This window comes from Rhinoraja longicauda, chromosome 25 (assembly GCF_053455715.1).
Source record: "Rhinoraja longicauda isolate Sanriku21f chromosome 25, sRhiLon1.1, whole genome shotgun sequence".
Lineage (NCBI taxonomy): Eukaryota > Metazoa > Chordata > Chondrichthyes > Rajiformes > Arhynchobatidae > Rhinoraja > Rhinoraja longicauda.
The window spans coordinates 20,115,835-20,135,334 of NC_135977.1; the positions used below are offsets into that span (position 1 = coordinate 20,115,835).

The following is a 19,500-nucleotide window of genomic DNA, read 5'->3' on the forward strand; positions in this document are numbered from 1 at the left end:
GATCTCGAACCGAAACGTCGCTTTGCTCTAGAGATGCTGCTGACCCACTGTTACTCCAGCATTTTGCATCTATGTAAACTAAACTAAGACGCTTCTTCCCTTCCCCCAGGGGGAGGGAGGAGGGAGAGAGAGAGAGAGGGAGAGAGGGAGAGAGGGAGAGAGGGAGAGAGGGAGAGAGGGAGAGAGGGAGAGAGGGAGAGAGGGAGAGAGGGAGAGAGGGAGAGAGGGAGAGAGGGAGAGAGAGAGAGAGAGAGAGAGAGAGAGAGAGAGAGAGAGAGAGAGAGAGAGAGAGAGAGAGAGAGAGAGAGAGAGAGAGAAGAGAGAGAGAGAGAGAGAGAGAGAGAGAGAGAGAGAGAGAGAGAGAGAGAGAGAGAGAGAGAGAGAGAGAGAGAGAGAGAGAGAGAGAGAGAGAGAGAGAGAGAGAGAGAGAGAGAGAGAGAGAGAGAGAGGAGAGAGAGAGAGAGAGAGAGAAAGAGAGAGAGAGAGAGAGAGAGAGAGAGAGAGAGAAGGAGAGAGAAAGAGAAAAGCTTCAAGTTCCTCCAGCAGTTTGATTATTTTAATCAAAATCACAAAATATCTCCTGAAATTGCATTGATAAAACAAAGAGAAATGTCTCTCTAAAATCTTTAGGAATCATCAGGGTTCTTCTCAAGTGTTGGTTCGAGAACAATTGGAAATTGAGAAACAGCCGGGCCTTTCTTGTAAAGTTCTTGAAGACTTGCCGATAGTTGAAGGCTGACTTACCCAATGGTGTCTTCATCCATGACATAAAACGAGAGGTTGTGAAAGCCCATGGGCAGGTGGAGAGTATATTCTTCACCCCAGATGGATTCAGGTCCCTCCACACCGTGGCAGTTCTAAATGTGAGAAGAGTAGACAATCAGAATGGTGCAAACCTATGGACTGCCGTCAGAGACAACTCATCCTCTCCTTTTCTTTCTGCTTGACTCAACTAACAACTCCCCATCATTAAATCAAGTCACAGTGCTTAAATTAGACCTGGCATACAAAGGGATAATCTTATGTAGTATGCCTTGGACATACCACTGAGGACAGAGGTAGCAAGCATTGAACAGGTCACTGAGTGAAAGCCTCATTTTTAGTTTGAGTTTAGTTTAGAGATACAGCACGGAAACAGGCCCTTCGGCCCACCGGGTCCGCGCCGACCAGCGATCCCCGCACATTAACACTATTCCTCCCCATCTCATTTCTAAAGGTATGTCCTTTTGCTCTGTTTAGCTCTATGACTCTATGATGCTGTAACTGCCCAAACACACGTACTTAAAACCAATATGGAAAGTGTACAATTTATTTGTGGCAATATAACTACAGATGCTGGGATCTTGAACAAGAAACGACAAAAGGCTGGAGGAACTTGGTGGGTCAGGCAGCATCTGCGGAGGGAAATGGACATACAACACTTTTCTGTCAGGACCCTTCTTCAGACTTATGATGGGTGTGAAAGAGGGCCTTTATAGGGGGTTTTTGGTTGACTGGTCCCAAATATCTCTGTCTTCAAATATTCTCAGTTGAGACTAAACAGGTCATTTTATCGTAATGACATCAGATTATAAAAAGAGTAACGTTTGAATACTCTTGCTGGAATATGATTGCAGCTGCAAATCCAGCTCGAGAGAATTAATGTTATGAATTAGTTAATGGGTGAAAATTGTAAACACATTGAGAGTGCATGTAGCGTGATGTAAAACAGCACATTCATTAAATCTGCTAACAGATGATGCACACCTTGAACAAAGCAAGTAACAGATGGACTCTGAATATTCGATATGCAGAAAATATCTCATTACAGACCTTCCATGATTAAAGTGGCAACGGCACATCCCGGGACCATTAGAAGTCTGACAGACGGACAACCTGAAGATTAGGGGGGTGTACAGACAAATGCTGTCTGGATTAGAGGGCATTAGCCCACTACCCTCCTCTACTTTCAGTCTGAAGAAGGGTCCCAGCCTAAAACGCCACCCATCCTTTTTCTCCAGAGATGCTGTCTAACGCTCTGAGTTACTCCTTCACTTTGTGTCTTTCTTTGTTATATACCAGCATCTGCAGTTCTCTGTGGCTACAAGGAGAGGTTAGACAGACTTGGATAGTTTTCTCTAGAATGCCGGAGATTGAGAAGAGAACTGATAGAAGTAAATAAAATTATGAGTGGCATAGACAGGGTAGACAGTCAGAACCTTCTTTTACCCCCCAGGGTGGAAATGTCAAAAAATATCCTCAAGAATTTCTTAACTTATCACGGAAGTGAATGTTCTTAACTTGTGGCCAGAATGTGGAGAATTATTTGCTGATTGACCTCCCGTTGCACAGTTCAGTCTGTCACAGACTGACCTTACAGACTTCCGTACCATATTCAGTCACTTTCAATGACATTGACTCGTGGAGAAACACACATGATGGGTTCAAACAGTGGGGAAACAAGACAAAAGACCAACCTCCACACTTTCCCCTCAATGACCCAGCTGACTCTTTGAACCATGCCTGCAATGTTACAAGAAATTGCAGAGAATTGTGGACACAGGCACAGACCATCACACAAACCAACCTCCCTTGCATTGACTCCATTTACACCTCACGCTGTCTCGGCAAGGCCACCAGCATGATCATGGACGAGTCGCATCCCGGCCATCCTCAGGGCCGTCTTAACGCATGGGCCTTGGGCACTTGCCCGGGGCCCCACGAGCATAGGGGCCCCATGCTGATCTGTGTATGTTAAGTGACTTGCAATAAATAAATACTACTTTAAAAATGTAGGTTCAATAAGTGCTTTTTTCGCAACATTTTCGGTCACTAAGTGCTTCTCACAGCGATCTGTAAGTGCTTTTCGCAACAATGTTGCACCCTAAGTCCATCGCTAAGTGCTTTTCGGTAAGTGCTTTTCGCCGGCACGACAGGGGGGGGCTGGTAGGGAAAGGGGGGTGGGGGAGAGTAACGGTAGGGGCCCCAGTACACTGCTTTGCCCGGGGGCCCATAATGCTGTAAAAACGGCCCTGGCCATCCTCCCCTCTCCCATCGGGCAAGAGGTATGGAAGCGTGAAAACACACGCATCCAGATTCAGGGACAGTTTCTTCCCAGCTGTTATCAGGCAACTGAACCATCCTCTCACCAACTAGGGAGCGGTCCTGACCTCCTATCTAACTCATTGAACTATTTTTAATCGGACTTTACTGGACTTTACCTTGCACTAAACGTTATTCCCTTTATCCTGTATCTGCACACAGTGGGCGGCTTGATGGTAACCATGTACAGTCTTTCCGCTGACGGGATAGCAGCACACAACAAAAAATATTTTCACTGCACCTCGGTACACGTGACAGTAAACTAAACTAAATCCTTTTCCTCTCACCTTAAACCGGTGTCCTCCAGTTTTTGATTCCACTACCCTGGATAAAACACTAAGTGTTTTCAGCATACGCTTTTTCTACGTATTATTCCAACATATTATTCCAACATATTGGTGATCTCATCATGTCTCGCTTTACATGAACACATTCCTCCTTGTACACATGCCTGAAGGTAATGTCACCTTCAGTGTCTGAGTAGGTGCGTGTAATGGAACTAGAATTGCACCGTGACTCTATGAATATATCATAGAAACATAGAAACATATCAGCTCAATGTGTATGGAAGGTGTGATGGCTCGTCCTCCGTAATGACCGGCAGACGGGCCAGGAGAAGCCTACGAGCAGCACCACAAACAGTGCCCGGCTGCCAGAAAACTCTTGGAAAACTCCGGAACTCCGGACTGAGCCGAGGCCACAGTCAGAGAACAGCTGCGTCCAATTAGTGGCTATTGGATCAACTCGCCTGCATCTCGTCAGCCCTGCTCCTTTTTAGTTTTATTTTAGTTTTAGAGATACAGCACGGAAACTGGCCCTTCGGCCCACCGGGTCCGCGCCGGCCAGCGATCCCCGCACATTAACACTATCCTACACCCACTAGGGTCAGTTTTTACATTTACCCAGCCAATTAACCTACAAACCTGTACGCCTTTGGAGCATGGGAGGAAACCGAAGATCTCGGTGAAAACCCACGCAGATCACGGGGAGAACGTACATACTCCGTAAAGACGGCACGCATAGTCAGGATCGAACCCGAGTCTCCGGCGCTGCATTCGCTGTAAGGCAGCGCTGCCGTCGCAGCTGCGGCTTGCCTGCAGTCCGTCTGTCTTTTGTGTTTTTTGTTGTTTTTGTATGAATTGTAGTTTTAATATGGTGTAGTGTTTGTATGTTATGTGGTTGGGGGGGGGGGGGGGGGGGGGGGGGGGGGGGGGGGGGTGGGAGGGAACGGGAACTGTAAAATTCTCTCTCCCGAACGGAGACGCGACCTTTGTTTCTGTGTCGTGTCTCCGTTCCCGCTGCGGCCTACCACCGGCCATGCACCTGGGATCACCTGGGGCTCTGGTTCGCAGAGCCCGCGGCCCGGACTCACCACCTGCGGCGCTGGCTGCCTTCGGATGCTGCGGGAGCGGCTGCGACTCGTCTCCGGAGGCTCCGGCGCGGGCCGCGTGAATGTCGGAAGCCCGCAGGCCCCTGGATGGGGGCCGACATCAGGAGTTCCGGCAGCGGCAGCGTCTTCGCCCGCCCCGAATCGCGGGGCTTGGGTCGGCCCGCCGCGGACCTTTCACCGCCCGGCGGGGGCTTCAATGTCGGGAGCCCCGACCGCCCCGACGTGGCAACTTCAACAGCCTGACCGCGGGAGAAGACGGCAGGGAAGAGAAAAGACATTGTGGCCTTCCATCACAGTAAGGAGGGACTGGAGGAGACTCACTGTGATGGATGTTTCTTTTTGTTTGGTGTTAGTTTATGATTGTATGCGTTATTGCATTTTTATTGATTATTCTTATTGGTCTTATTGTTCAACTGTGGGTAATGTTTCATTTCACTACACATTTATGTGTATGTGACAAATAAACGACTATTGATTGACTATTGACTCTACCGCTGTGCCACCGTGACCACCCTTGTTAACCCAGGAGGGCCAGCAGGAGACTTTGTTTTACACACAGAGAGTGGTGGGTGCCTGGGTCATACTGCCAGGGATGGTGGTGGATGGAGGCAGGTACGACAGTGGCATTTATGAGACTTCTGGATAGGCACATGGATATCCAGGGAATGGAGGAATATGGAACATGCGCAGGCAGATAACAGTTGGTCTTGGCATCATGTTCAGCACTGACATTGTGGGCCGAAGGGCCTGTTCCAGGGCTGCACTGCTCTTTGTTCAAATGCCCTTGCACTTATGCCACAAGTTTAATAAATTTCCATTGTGAACATAGCCGACTTTATGGATGGGTTATAAATAAAAAAATGATCACACATTTCCATTCAGTGGTGTTGACATAAATGTTCGAAGGAAATAACCTCAAATTATCAGGTTTTTGAAGAATATCTGGCATGAATGGGAAACTGTCATTTTTCACTATGTCTTTTTACGTGTAGATTGGAAACACAAAATATATTGGCCATAAAAGCTAATGGCATCTGAGTGACACTTGTGTTATTAATGTGAAAATCAGCCAGCAACAAGCTGTGAGGGTTTGCCAATGAATTGTGTGTCACCACAGAGCTGGCAGAGGTGAACTCCACAATTAGCTTCACAAATAAAATCACCTCCCACTTAATCTCTGCGAGTTCTTTGTAACCGCTGAATTTGGACATTGATTTCCCATTCAACTTAAAAACCAGGAGATTGACTGATTGAAAGATCCAGAGTGGAAACAGGCCCTTCAGCCCACTGAATCCATGCTGGCTATCGATCGCCTGTTCACATAATATCGTTTTGCTCAACACCTTCGCTCAGTCCGCCTTAACCAACTTGAACCAAGCTGAGCACTTCAACTTCCCCTCCCACTCCCAGTCTGACCTTTCTGTCATGGGCCTCCTCCAGTGTCAGAGTGAGGCCCACCGGAAATTGGAGGAACAGCACCTCATATTTCGCTTGGGCAGCTTGCAGCCCAGCGGTATGAACATTGACTTCTCCAACTTTAGATAGTTCCTCTGTCCCTTTCTTCTCCTCCCCCTTCCCAGTTCTCCCACTGTCTTCCTTTCTCCACCTATATCCTTCCTTTGTCCCGCCCCCCAGACATCAGTCTGAAGAAGGGTCTCGACCCGAAACGTCACCCATTCCTTCTCTCCTGAGATGCTGCCTGACCTGCTGAGTTACTCCAGCATTTTGTGATACCTCCGGCCTGTTCACACAAGTTCTGTTATTCCACTTAATATTTGATGGTGCAGCAGTTGAGCTGCTGCCTCACAGCGCCAGAGACCAAGGTTCGATCCTGACTAAGGGTGCTGCCCGTAGGTAGCTTGTACGTTCTCCCTTTGACCGCGTGGGGTTTCTCCAAGTGCTCCGGTTTCATCCCACACTCCGAAGGCATACAGGTTTGTCGGTTAATTGGCTTCGTTAAATAAAACTGTAAATGGTCCCAAGTGTGTAGGGTAGTGCTCGTGTACGGGGTGATCGCTGATCGGCCTTGACCCGGCGAGTCAGAGGGCATGTTTCCACACTGCATATCTACACTACAAACTAAACTAAACCTTCATTTCAAAACATAAATATTATCAGTAGAAAGTGTGGTCTCAAAAGCAGACCAGGTAGGAAAGAAATACTCTCTCTCAACCCCCCACAGCAAGTTGACTTTTTAGTTCACTCCTCCAACATTTCAGCCTTCCCCATGTGCAGGACATCTCCATCATATCCTCAGAACTCAAAAATGAACAATTCAAAAGCAGGGCAGGATTCTGTCAATTTATTCCCTTGTTTTTTTTCCCCCCTGCAGGCAGTAAAACCTCTACAGGACCTTGCTCCTAAGTCAGGAGGCAAAGCATACACAAATGAGAGCAAAGAAAAAAAGTAAAGCAAGAAAGTAAAGAAAAGCAAAGAAATCACTATTCTAGTTACCAGTTTTAAGAGCCCTTATAGTTTGCTTCACTTCAATTGTAAACTCACCCTCTGCCAGAAACAGTGGTCTCCACCCAAACTGCATTCATCCATTCAATTAGAAGAATAAGAGCAATATATATTGGTGCAATGCTTCTATCAATGACTTAGTGTAGTGTAGATATACATTAATGACTTAGACGAAGGGATTAAAAGTACCATTAGCAAATTTGCAGATGATACTAAGTTGGGGGGTAGTGTGAATTGTGAGGAAGATGCAATAAGGCTGCAGGGTGACCTGGACAGGTTGTGTGAGTGGGCGGATACATGGCAGATGCAGTTTAATGTAGATAAGTGTGAGGTTATTCACTTTGGAAGTAAGAATAGAAAGGCAGATTATTATCTGAATGGTGTCAAGTTAGGAGGAGGGGGAGTTCAACGAGATCTGGGTGTCCTAGTGCATCAGTCAATGAAAGGAAGCATGCAGGTTCAGCAGGCAGTGAAGAAAGCCAATGGAATGTTGGCCTTCGTAACAAGAGGAGTTGAGTATAGGAGCAAAGAGGTCCTTCTACAGTTGTACCGGGCCCTGGTGAGACCGCACCTGGAGTACTGTGTGCAGTTTTGGTCTCCAAATTTGAGGAAGGATATTCTTGCTATGGAGGGCGTGCAGCGTAGGTTCACTAGATTAATTCCCGGAATGGCGGGACTGTCGTATGTTGAAAGGCTGGAGCGATTGGGCTTGTATACACTGGAATTTAGAAGGATGAGGGGGGATCTTATTGAAACATATAAGATAATTAGGGGATTGGACACATTAGAGGCAGATAACATGTTCCCAATGTTGGGGGAGTCCAGAACAAGGGGCCACAGTTTGAGAATAAGGGGTAGGCCATTTAGAACGGAGATGAGGAAGAACTTTTTCAGTCAGAGGGTGGTGAAGGTGTGGAATTCTCTGCCTCAGAAGGCAGTGGAGGCCAGTTCGTTGGATGCTTTCAAGAGAGAGCTGGATAGAGCTCTTAAGGATAGCGAGTGAGGGGGTATGGGGAGAAGGCAGGAACGGGGTACTGATTGATAGTGATCAGCCATGATCGCATTGAATGGCGGTGCTGGCTCGAAGGGCTGAATGGCCTACTCCTGCACCTATTGTCTATTGTCTATTGTCTATCAACATCATCTGTGAGATTAGTTGTGGTTGACATACACTCAAAACAATGTGTTGAAAAACGCATTATTAAACACAATTATCTCAGTTTACCCCAATACTTGATACCATTACAGATATCAAAACATTCGGGTCTCGACCCGAAACGTCACCCATTCCTTCTCTCCTGAGATGCTGCCTGACCTGCTGAGTTACTCCAGCACTTTGTGAAATAAATACAATAGACAATAGACAATAGACAATTGGTGCAGGAGTAGGCCATTCAGCCCTTCGAGCCAGCACCGCCATTCAATGCGATCATGGCTGATCACTCTCAATCAGTACCCCGTTCCTGCCTTCTCCCCATACCCCCTCGCTCCGCTATCCTTAAGAGCTCTATCCAGCTCTCTCTTGAAAGCATCCAACGAACTGGCCTCCACTGCCTTCTGAGGCAGAGAATTCCACACCTTCACCACTCTCTGACTGAAAAAGTTCTTCCTCATCTCCGTTCTAAATGGCCTACCCCTTATTCTTAAACTGTGGCCCCTTGTTCTGGACTCCCCCAACATTGGGAACATGTTTCCTGCCTCTAATGTGTCCAATCCCCTAATTATCTTATATGTTTCAATAAGATCCCCCCTCATCCTTCTAAATTCCATGTATACAAGCCTAATTGCTCCAGCCTTTCAACATACGACAGTCCCGCCATTCCGGGAATTAACCTAGTTAATACAAGGTACAAAGGTACAAATACCTTCGATTTGTACTAGCATCTGCAGTTATTTTCTTTCAAAACATTGTGCATTGCCTATGAATCTTGCTTGTACTACTTACAACTTCAAATGGAAACATTCTGTCTAAAGAAAAACCTTTCAAAAGGTTCAATGGCTCAATGACAACTTCACTTTATTTTTTTTTAGATTTTTTAGATTTAGAGATACAGCACAGAAACAGGCCCTTCGGCCCACCGGGTCCACACCGCCCAGCGATCCCCGCACACTAACACTATCCTACCCCCACTAGGGACATTTTTATTTATTTTTAACATTTGCCCAGCCAATCAACCTACAAACCTGTACGCCTTTGGAGCGTGGGAGGAAACCGAAGATCTCGGAGAAAACCGACGCAGGTCACGGGGAGAACGTACAAACTCAGTACAGACAGCGCCCGTAGTCAGGATCGAACCTGAGACTCCGGCGCTGCATTCGCTGTAAGGCAGCAACTCTACCGCTGCGCCACCGTGCCACCACTATTGTTTCAAAAGTGGCACAGCTGGTAGAGCTGCTGCCTCACAGCACCAGAGAGCCGGGTTCAAACCTGACCTCGGGTGCTGTTCGTGTGGAGTTTGCACCTTCTCCCTGTTACCGTGTCTGTTTCCCCCGAGTGCTCCGCTTTCCTCTTGCATCCCAAATGCACGTGGGTTTGAGGGTTAATAGACCTCTGTAAATTGCCCCTCGTGTGGAGGGAGTGGAAGAGATAGAACTAGAGGGACAACATGGAACTGGTGTGATCGATGGTGGGTGTGGGATCCGAAAGGCCGGTTTCCATGCTCGAAACAGTGACTGAAATATTAGATGGAACTAGCCTCAGAGCCCATGGCAATAATGTTTCCAGCAGATGATACTAAGTCATTAGCAAATTTGCAGATGATACTAAGTTGGGGGGTAGTGTGAATTGTGAGGAAGATGCAATAAGGCTGCAGGGTGACCTGGACAGGTTGTGTGAGTGGGCGGATACATGGCAGATGCAGTTTAATGTAGATAAGTGTGAGGTTATTCACTTTGGAAGTAAGAATAGAAAGGCAGATTATTATCTGAATGGTGTCAAGTTAGGAGGAGGGGGAGTTCAACGAGATCTGGGTGTCCTAGTGCATCAGTCAATGAAAGGAAGCATGCAGGTTCAGCAGGCAGTGAAGAAAGCCAATGGAATGTTGGCCTTCGTAACAAGAGGAGTTGAGTATAGGAGCAAAGAGGTCCTTCTACAGTTGTACCGGGCCCTGGTGAGACCGCACCTGGAGTACTGTGTGCAGTTTTGGTCTCCAAATTTGAGGAAGGATATTCTTGCTATGGAGGGCGTGCAGCGTAGGTTCACTAGATTAATTCCCGGAATGGCGGGACTGTCGTATGTTGAAAGGCTGGAGCGATTGGGCTTGTATACACTGGAATTTAGAAGGATGAGGGGGGATCTTATTGAAACATATAAGATAATTAGGGGATTGGACACATTAGAGGCAGATAACATGTTCCCAATGTTGGGGGAGTCCAGAACAAGGGGCCACAGTTTGAGAATAAGGGGTAGGCCATTTAGAACGGAGATGAGGAAGAACTTTTTCAGTCAGAGGGTGGTGAAGGTGTGGAATTCTCTGCCTCAGAAGGCAGTGGAGGCCAGTTCGTTGGATGCTTTCAAGAGAGAGCTGGATAGAGCTCTTAAGGATAGCGGAGTGAGGGGGTATGGGGAGAAGGCAGGAACGGGGTACTGATTGATAGTGATCAGCCATGATCGCATTGAATGGCGGTGCTGGCTCGAAGGGCTGAATGGCCTACTCCTGCACCTATTGTCTATTGTCTATTGTCTATTGTCTATTGTCTAAGTTGCCTGTTTGGCATGAATTGGGGTGTGCCACTTTTCAATGCTTTCAAAATGGTGCAAATGGAGATGATGATGATGATGCATTGGGGCAATTCCGCCAAATTTAGGATATTAATGGCACATACTTTTAGCAATAATCACAAACTCAAAAATTACACAAGACGTGACTGTTACAAAGAATTAATCCACTTCCTTCTCAAATGGCCGGTAGCACATCATCCTTGCAACAAGTCTTCAGCAATGGCTCGTTGCTTTTTAGTTTAGTTTAGTTTTAAAGAAACAGCACATAAACAGGCCCTTCAGCCCACCAAGTCCATGCCGGCCAGTGATTGCTGTTCACTAGCATTATCCTACACACTGGGAACAATTTACAATTTTACCAAAGCCAAACAACCCACAAACCTGCACGTCTTTGGAGTGTGGGTGAAAACCGAAGCACCTGGGGTAAACCCACGTGGTCACATGGAGAACGTAAGCAAACTCCGTAGACGGCACTCTTATGGAACCCGGGTCTCTAGCGCTGTAAGGCAGAAACTCTACTGCTGTGCTACTGTGATAAGTATTAGAAATGTATCTTCACGAGTTAAAAGAGAGCCAATGCAAATTCTGCAGAAAACAGTGGACAAACAGAAAAGTAAAACAAGCCACCTTCACAATCACGGCAAACTAAAAAAACCTTGAACGATTCAACGCAGGAAAAGGCCCTTCAGCCCGCAATGTCTGTGCTGAACATGATGGCAAGATAAACCAATCTCCTCTGCCTGCACGTGATCCATATCCCTCCATTCCCTGCATAACCATGTGCCTATCTAAAAACTTCTTAAACAGCGCTATCAAATCTGCCTCCACCGCCACCCCTTGGCAGCACATTCCAGGCACCCACCACCGAATACGTTAAAAAAAACTTACCCCCCACATCTCCTTTCAACTTTGCCCACTAGTCTTTGACATTTCCACCCTGAGGAAAAAGGTTCTGACTGTCTACCCCGTCGAGACCATAAGTGTGAGAGTGGATACAGAGGAAGAAAAACGTGCCTTCACCGAGTCTATTTTCTGTTTGTGTATTTTTATTTTTCAGCTCTGATGATAACGATGCACTGAAAAATATAGTCTCCAGCTGCTGATAACTTGCTATGCTACCAGACTTTTGATTTTATTTCTGTTCGTCGATTTTTTAATTTGTTCACAGAATGTGGACCTGACTGGCAATGTTGGAATTTGTCGTCAGTCCTTTGTTGCTTCTGCATTGTGGAGATAATTAAGAGACAACCAGATTGTGATAGCAGTATTAAAGAGACGCTTGGTAAGCACACTGATATGCAGGGAATGGAAGGATATAGGTCATGCACAGATAAGAGTTGGTCTTGGCAACATGTTTGACAGAGTCATTGTAGGCTGAAAGGTCTGTTTCTGTGCCGTACGTTCTGTAGTTAGACACAGAGTGCTGAAGTAATTCAACAGGTCTGGCAGCATCTCTGGAGACAAAGGATGGCTAATATTTCAGATCGGGACCCTTCTTCGGACTGAAGATGTCTGAAGAAGGGTTCCAATCCGAAACATCGCCCATCCTTTATCTCCAGAGATGCTGTCTGACCCGAGTTACTCCAGCACTTTGTGTTTTAGTTTGTACACCAGCATCTGCAGTTCCTAGCGTCTCCTCTTTCATCCATCCTAACATTGTCTTACGGAGGATAGCGTCAGATTTTGTTTGACGACTGCACGGTGAGGCATCGATAAACAATATACTCTGTAAATGGCACTGTAGAAATGCAGGCTGGTGTTGATCTGCAGGTTACGTTTAGCTTAGAGATACAGTGCAGAAACAGGCCCTTCGGCCGACCGAGTCCACACGGACCAGCGATTCCCATACACTGCACTATCCTACATGCTAGGGACAACTTACAATTTTTTCAGCCGAAGCCAAATTAACCCACAAACCTGTGCGTCTTTGGAGCGTGGGAGGAAACCGGAGCACCCAGTAAAAACCCACACAGTCAGAGAGAGAACGTACAAACTCCATACAGACAGCACCCGTAGTCACGATCGAACCCGGGTAAGGTAGCAATTCCACCGCTGCGCCACCATGCCACCCCAATTAACTGTGAAAATGAACTGTTTCTGAATAGACAGAAGGGAGATTAAGGTGTTTTACATTCTACGTAGTGTTTGTGGAGACCTTGACGCTATTTATAATTATCTGGATTTTTGGACCCATGGGCTAAGAGATTGTTCATTTGCAGTTAAGAAGCTAACATCTAGCTGCGGGAGTAGGTCATTTATTCGCGCTTACTCCGACATTCATCAAACTTATGGCTGATCTTCCAGGAAACATATAGATCTGCTTGGTATGATCAATACTTAATTTGATATAAGGTCAACTGTTACTCATTATATCTATGAAACGTAGAATAGCACAGCACTGAAACAGATCCTTCAGCCCATGCCGAACATAATGCCAGGCTAAACGAATCTCCTCTGCCTACACATGGTCCATATCCCTCCATTCCCTTCATATCTACGTGCCTAACTAAAAGCCTCTTAAACCCCACTATTGTATCTGCCTCGACCACTATACGTGGCACATCATTCGGACAACAAATTTGAGATCTTCAGACTAAAGATCTAAAAGCCATTTAAAAATAAATCTTTAAGATGCACAAATTGCATTGCAATTGGGATTCAGTGGTAGAGTTGATCCTGACTACGGGTGATGTCTGCACGGAGTTTGTACGTTCTCCCTGTGACCGTATGGGTTTACTCCGGATGCTCCGGTTTCATCCCACATTCCAAAGATGTGCAGGTTTGTAGGTTAATTGGTTTCTGTAAAATTGTCCCAAGAGTGCAGGTTAGAACGAGGGTAAGTGTTATCATTGGTCGGTGAGGACTCGGTGGGCCGAAGGGCCTGTTTCCATGCTCTATCTGTAAACAACTAAAACTTCAGTCATTCAATATTTCAACGGGTGCGGACTGGTGGAGGAACATATTTAACCATCCTATCACCAACTAGAGAACAGTCCTAACCTACCATCTACCTCACTGGAGACCCTCGGACTATCTTTAATTGGACTTTATACATTATTCCCTTCATCCTGTATCTGTACACTGTGAACGGTTTGATTGTAATCATGTTTCGTCTTTCCACTGACTGGATAGCATGCAACAACAAAAAGCTTTTCACTGTAAAACTCGGCACCTTTGACAATAATAATATATCATATCATATCATATATATACAGCCGGAAACAGGCCTTTTCGGCCCTCCAAGTCCGTGCCGCCCAGCGATCCCCGTACATTAACACTATCCTACACACACTAGGGACAATTTTTACATTTTACCCAGCCAATTAACCTACATACCTGTACGTATTTGGAGTGTGGGAGGAAACCGAAGATCTCGGAGAAAACCCACGCAGGTCACGGGGAGAACGTACAAACTCCTTACAGTGCAGCACCCGTAGTCAGGATCGAACCTGAGTCTCTGGCGCTGCATTCGCTGTAAAGCAGCAACTCTACCGCTGCGCTACCGTGCCTACTAGACTAAACTAAAGGAACATAATATTTGATGTTCTCCCTGGGTCTAACATAAACCAGTTTGTTGGAGGTGTTTCACATTCTATGTGGTGTATCTGTAGGGTTTAGTACTATTTGTAAATATCTGAATTTTAGGTTACTTGAAAGGAATTAAATCTTATGTACGTGTAGGAAGGAACTGCAGATGCTGGTTTGAACTGAAGATAGCACAAAGTGCTGGAGTAACTCAATGGGACAGGCAGCATCTCTGGAGAGAAGGGATGAGTGATGATTCGGGTCGAGACATTTCCTTTGAGTCTGAAGAAGGATCTCGACCCAAAATATCACCCATTCCTTCTATCCAGAGATGCTGCCTGTGCCGCTGAGTTACTCCAGCATTTTGTGGAAATCCTGTATATGTTTGTTTTGCTCATAAACAGAAACTGAAGTCCAATTAAGATAAGTACCATTATAAACTAAATTTGTCTTATAAAACAAAATGCCATTCACCTGGTGAACACTAAGAAATATGAGTGATTCCTCCAGGTGACCTTGTAACAAAGTACTTAAGAAAATTGGACAATTGTAATCTCAGCAGTGAATCTCAGGACCGTGTTTCCTTGTTAGCTAGAGTGCACGTTTATTGGGCAGTTATTCACTTCAAAGCTGAGCAGCCCACTAAGGAGTTGAAACAGGTTCACAATAATCAATCTATTAAAGGCATTACTTCTCAGTAACTAGATGGTGCTATATTTATCCACAAGCTAAAAACAATAGAAGAGAGAAATTTGAAATAAAAACAGAGAATGCAGGAAATACAGCAGGTCTGTGGTGATCATCTGTGGTGAGAGAAAGAAAGCTCTCCTTGTCTAATTTTTTAGACACCTGGACCTCCGAGAAGTCATCCACCGAATGTGCAGTACAGTGCAGCAATTATCAGGAGCAGAGATTTGGTTTGACATTGGTAGCCAATGTTTGTTGACCAATATTTTGAGGACACAACTTGTCTTGATTCCTACATATACGTCTTCTCGGATCTGAACTAAATAGTAAACTCAGCTAGACTTTGGATACAGGTTGGGCAGTTTAGTTTAATTTAGAGATACAACATGGAAACAGCCCCTTCTGCCAAGTCCACACCGACCATCGATCACCCGTTCACACTGATTCTATATTATCCCCCTTTTTCATCCACTCCCTAGACACACGGGAATTTGTTAGTGTCCAATTAACCTAGAAACCCACATGTCTTTGGAATGTGTGAGGAAACTGGAGCTCTACTAAATGTGCCACCCATCACATTCCTTTGCTCCAGCACCTGCCTCACAACATCAGAGACCCGCGTGCGATCCTGACCTCAGCTGCTGTCTGGTGTGGAGTTTGCACATTCTCCCTGCGACCGCGTGGGTTTCCTCCGGGTGCTCTGGTTTCCTCTCACATCCAAAGATGTGCGGGTGCGTAGGTTAATTGGCTCTCTGTACATTGCCCCCCAGTGTGCAGGGAGTGGATGAGGTAATATAGAACTAGTATGAACAGCATGAACTCAGTGGGCCGAAGGGCCTGTTTTCATGCTGAATCTCCAAACGTGCATGGAGTTCAACTCAAGCACAACAGGTAGAGCAAAAGGGAAGATGCAGAGTGCAGAATATAATTGGTTCTATAGACAAAGTCCAATGTCCACGATGGGATAGAGGTGAATTGGACAGCACCCCAGCTCATGGTGGAAGGACTGTACAGAAACCTGAGTACAGAGGGGTAAGAAGCTGTTCCTGAGTCTGGCGATGCTTGTTCTCAAGCTTCTGCACCTTCTGGGAGAAGGGGAGAAGAAGGAATGACCGGGGATGGGACAAGACTTGGATTAAACTGAAAGGGCAGCGTGTTCTCTGCAATCGAACCTGTCCGCAATGAATATAAGAAAATAACTGCAGATGCTGGTACAAATCGATTTATTCACAAAATGCTGGAGTAACTCAGCAGGTCAGGCAGCATCCAACCAAGTATCCGTAAAGACAACGTGGATAGTATAGAGAGAGAGGAGAAATCACAGCGCACTAACACACCTCCGGGCGATTCAGAGAGCGTTCCTCTAAAGGCAACAGGTTGGAGAGACTGGGGGAAGAGACTTAGACACATGTTTGGCGGACCCTCACACACACACACACACACACACACACACACATACATAGCCACGGTAATCACCCACTCACCTCGCCACCACTTCATTATCCACCTTGATCAGACAGTAAGGATCACTGGTACCAGATCTGAAACAAAACGCACCAGAATGAATAAACCATCAGTCCACCAAATGCCCTGCACACACACACACACGGGTGTCGGGTCGGCTGCAATGCAAAGGGAGATGCTGCACAAGACAGGGAACTTACACGTCCTTTGCTGGCAAATTTCTTCCCTCGATAAGACGAAAATACAAGGTGGTGTTCCTGGCCATGACGGCTGCGCCAGTGCAAAGTTTATTTCTTTATTTACAAGGCGACGTGACAGCACTTGGAGCTTGTTGCATCCATCCCCCCTCGTCAGCAGCCGAGCGCTCACTCACTCACTCGCTCCCTCCACCAAGTCAATCAATGAAGCCAAGACTGAGACACACACGGGCACCTCCACCAGGTCGCCTCCCTCTCACCAACTTGCTCTGCTTCACGCCCACAACTGAGGTGCGTGTGCTGAGATGTGTGTGTGCTGTGTGTGTGTGTGCGTGCGTGTGTGTGATTTGGCAGGGTTTGAATGAAAACAGCAGTGGGCAAGACTTAAAGTAGCTTGCGAGGTAAAGAAATATATGTGCTCAGCGTTGGAGTGGAGAGCATGCCTGACTCCCACCGGTGGCACGGCGGGTTGCAGAGGCATTGGCGACAAATCTGCTCAACCTTCGAGCCATCGGACAGGCATTGTGTGTTGAGAAGGAGAAATGAGTGCGACTGCTCTATCAGACCGAAGTGAAAATTATTGCAGCACATCACTAATAAAGCAAGCTCCAAAGTTGCAGTGAATTCCATTACCGTTTGGTTTATTGTTGTGATTTTAGATTCAGGTTTATTATTTTAAAAAGGACACCAAATGCTGGAGTAATTCAGGCACCATCTTCACTGTTTGCACATTCACTCGTTATCACCTTTTCCACAGCCAACAATGGACCATTGGGTGCTCCACCTTGGTCATTGTTATGGATTTGATTTGTTCTTTTCACACCTTTCATTCATTTGTTCTTAAAACCTTTTCGTATCTCCAGTTTCCCTCTCCCCCCTGACTCTCGAGTGAGACCGCACCTGGAGTACTGTGTGCAGTTTTGGTCTCCAAATTTGAGGAAGGATATTCTTGCTATTGAGGGCGTGCAGCATAGGTTTACTAGGTTAATTCCCGGAATGGCGTGACTGTCATATGTTGAAAGACTGGATCGACTAGGTTTGTATACACTGGAATTTAGAAGGATGAGAGGGGATCTTATCGAAACGTATAAGATTATTAAGGGGTTGGACACGTTAGAGGCAGGAAACATGTTCCCAATGTTGGGGGAGTCCAGAACCAGGGGCCACAGTTTAAGAATAAAGGGTAGGCCATTTAGAACAGAGATGAGGAAAAACTTTTTTAGTCAGGGAGTTGTGAATCTGTGGAATTCTCTGCCTCAGAGGGCAGTGGAGGCCAATTCTCTGAATACATTCAAGAGAGAGCTGGATAGAGCTCTTAAGGATAGCGGAGTCAGGGGGTATGGGGAGAAGGCAAGAACGGGGTACTGATTGAGAATGATCAGCCATGATCACATTGAATGGCGGTGCAGGCTCGAAGGGCCGAATGGCCTATTCCTGCACCTATTGTCTATTGTCTATTGAAGAAGGGTCTCGACCCGAAACGTCAACGGTTCCTTTTCTCCAGAGATGCTGCCTGACCGGCTGAGTTACTCCAGCATATTTTGTCTATCTCTGGAGAACATGGATAGATGACATTTTGGGTCTGGACCCTTCTTCAGAGGTACAGTGAAAAGCTTTGTTTTGCATGCTGTCCAATCAAGTCATTATACATAAGTGTATGTAGGTTAATTGGCTTCTGTAATTTGTCCCCAGTGCGTTGGATAGAACTAGCGTACGGATGATCGTTGGTCTGTGCGGACTCGGTGGGTCAAAGGGCCAGTTTCCACACTGTATCTGTAAAACTAAATCTAAACAAAAACTAATGGGGTTAAGAGGGAAAAGTAGATCAGCCACAATCAAATGTCGGAACAGACTCAATGGGCCGAATGGCCTAAATTTGCTCCTATAACTTATGAACTTATGGTCAAACTTATGGGCGGCACAGAGGCTCAGCATAGAGTTGCTGCCTTGCCGTGCCGGAGATCCGGGTTCGTCCCTGACTACTGATGCCGTCTGTACGTTCTCCACGTGACCTGTGTGGGTTGGCTCTGGGATCTCCGGTTTCCTCCCACACACCAAAGGCGTACAGGTTTATAGGTTAATTGGCTTGGTAAAATTGTACATTGTAAATTGTCCCCAGTGCGTGTAGGACTAGCCGGTCAGCGCGGACTCGATGGGCCGAAGGGTCTGTTTCCGTGCTGTATCTCTAAACTAAACTAAAGAATACAGTGGCTCACCTTTGTTAACATGATAGAGAAAGATATTCTCGAAGATCTCAATCTGGGTGTCCATGCCTCCATGCCCGTCGACTGAGAAGTCATGAGTTGATCGGTCTCATAGCAGGCTTGGAAGTTTGTAGGTTGATTATTCCATCTATGAGTCAGTACCTGTGGCCACAGCTGGACTTTTTAAACAGACTGCTGGTATTTGAATAAGAATTGCCTGCATGCTGCTTCTCCACAGAACCACGAACAAAGACCTAACTTGGCTACCCTGAGAGTAAAGGACAGTGACAGTGACAGGGCGGGAAGACCTCAAAGCAAAGCCTGAGGACGAGCATTGATAGTTGTCCATCAGAGCCTGACAGTCAGTTACTGTGGCAGGAAGATGTAATTGTTCAGAATAAGGCAGGACTGATTCATAAAGTTAATGTCATCAAATTTCAAGCAAGTTTGAACTGCCTTAATCACAATTACAAAAATGCTTAGTTATCTATCTATATATTACAAAAACTCTGATCTTGTAAATATATCTATATATATATAATATATATGTAGATATATTTATGTATCTGAGATTTGGTTATGGAAATACAGCCAAAACAGTAAATGATAGCACCACCTTAATCGCCATTGTCCTGGTAATGCTTTACAACAACTTTCATTCAAATTGGTGTTATATTTTTAAAGTTAGAGATTTTAAAGTTTAAAAATTACCTGTTTTTTTTGTTGTTTTTTTTAACTGATTTTAAAATTACCTTTTAAACTGATTTT

The 19,500-nt window shown here is 45.9% G+C and overlaps 1 protein-coding gene across 1 annotated transcript in view; it reads right to left on the reverse strand.

The window, feature by feature from the left end:
• The window catches only part of rasal1a (RAS protein activator like 1a (GAP1 like)), a 146,683-nt gene extending 129,787 nt beyond the window's left edge, over positions 1-16,896 (reverse strand). The window contains 4 exon segments of the mRNA XM_078421548.1: positions 745-826; positions 829-857; positions 16,352-16,408; positions 16,532-16,896. Of these exon segments, the coding sequence (XP_078277674.1) occupies positions 745-826; positions 829-857; positions 16,352-16,408; positions 16,532-16,596 (233 nt within the window). The 5' untranslated portion in view covers positions 16,597-16,896.
• Between the last annotated feature and the right edge of the window lie 2,604 nt (positions 16,897-19,500).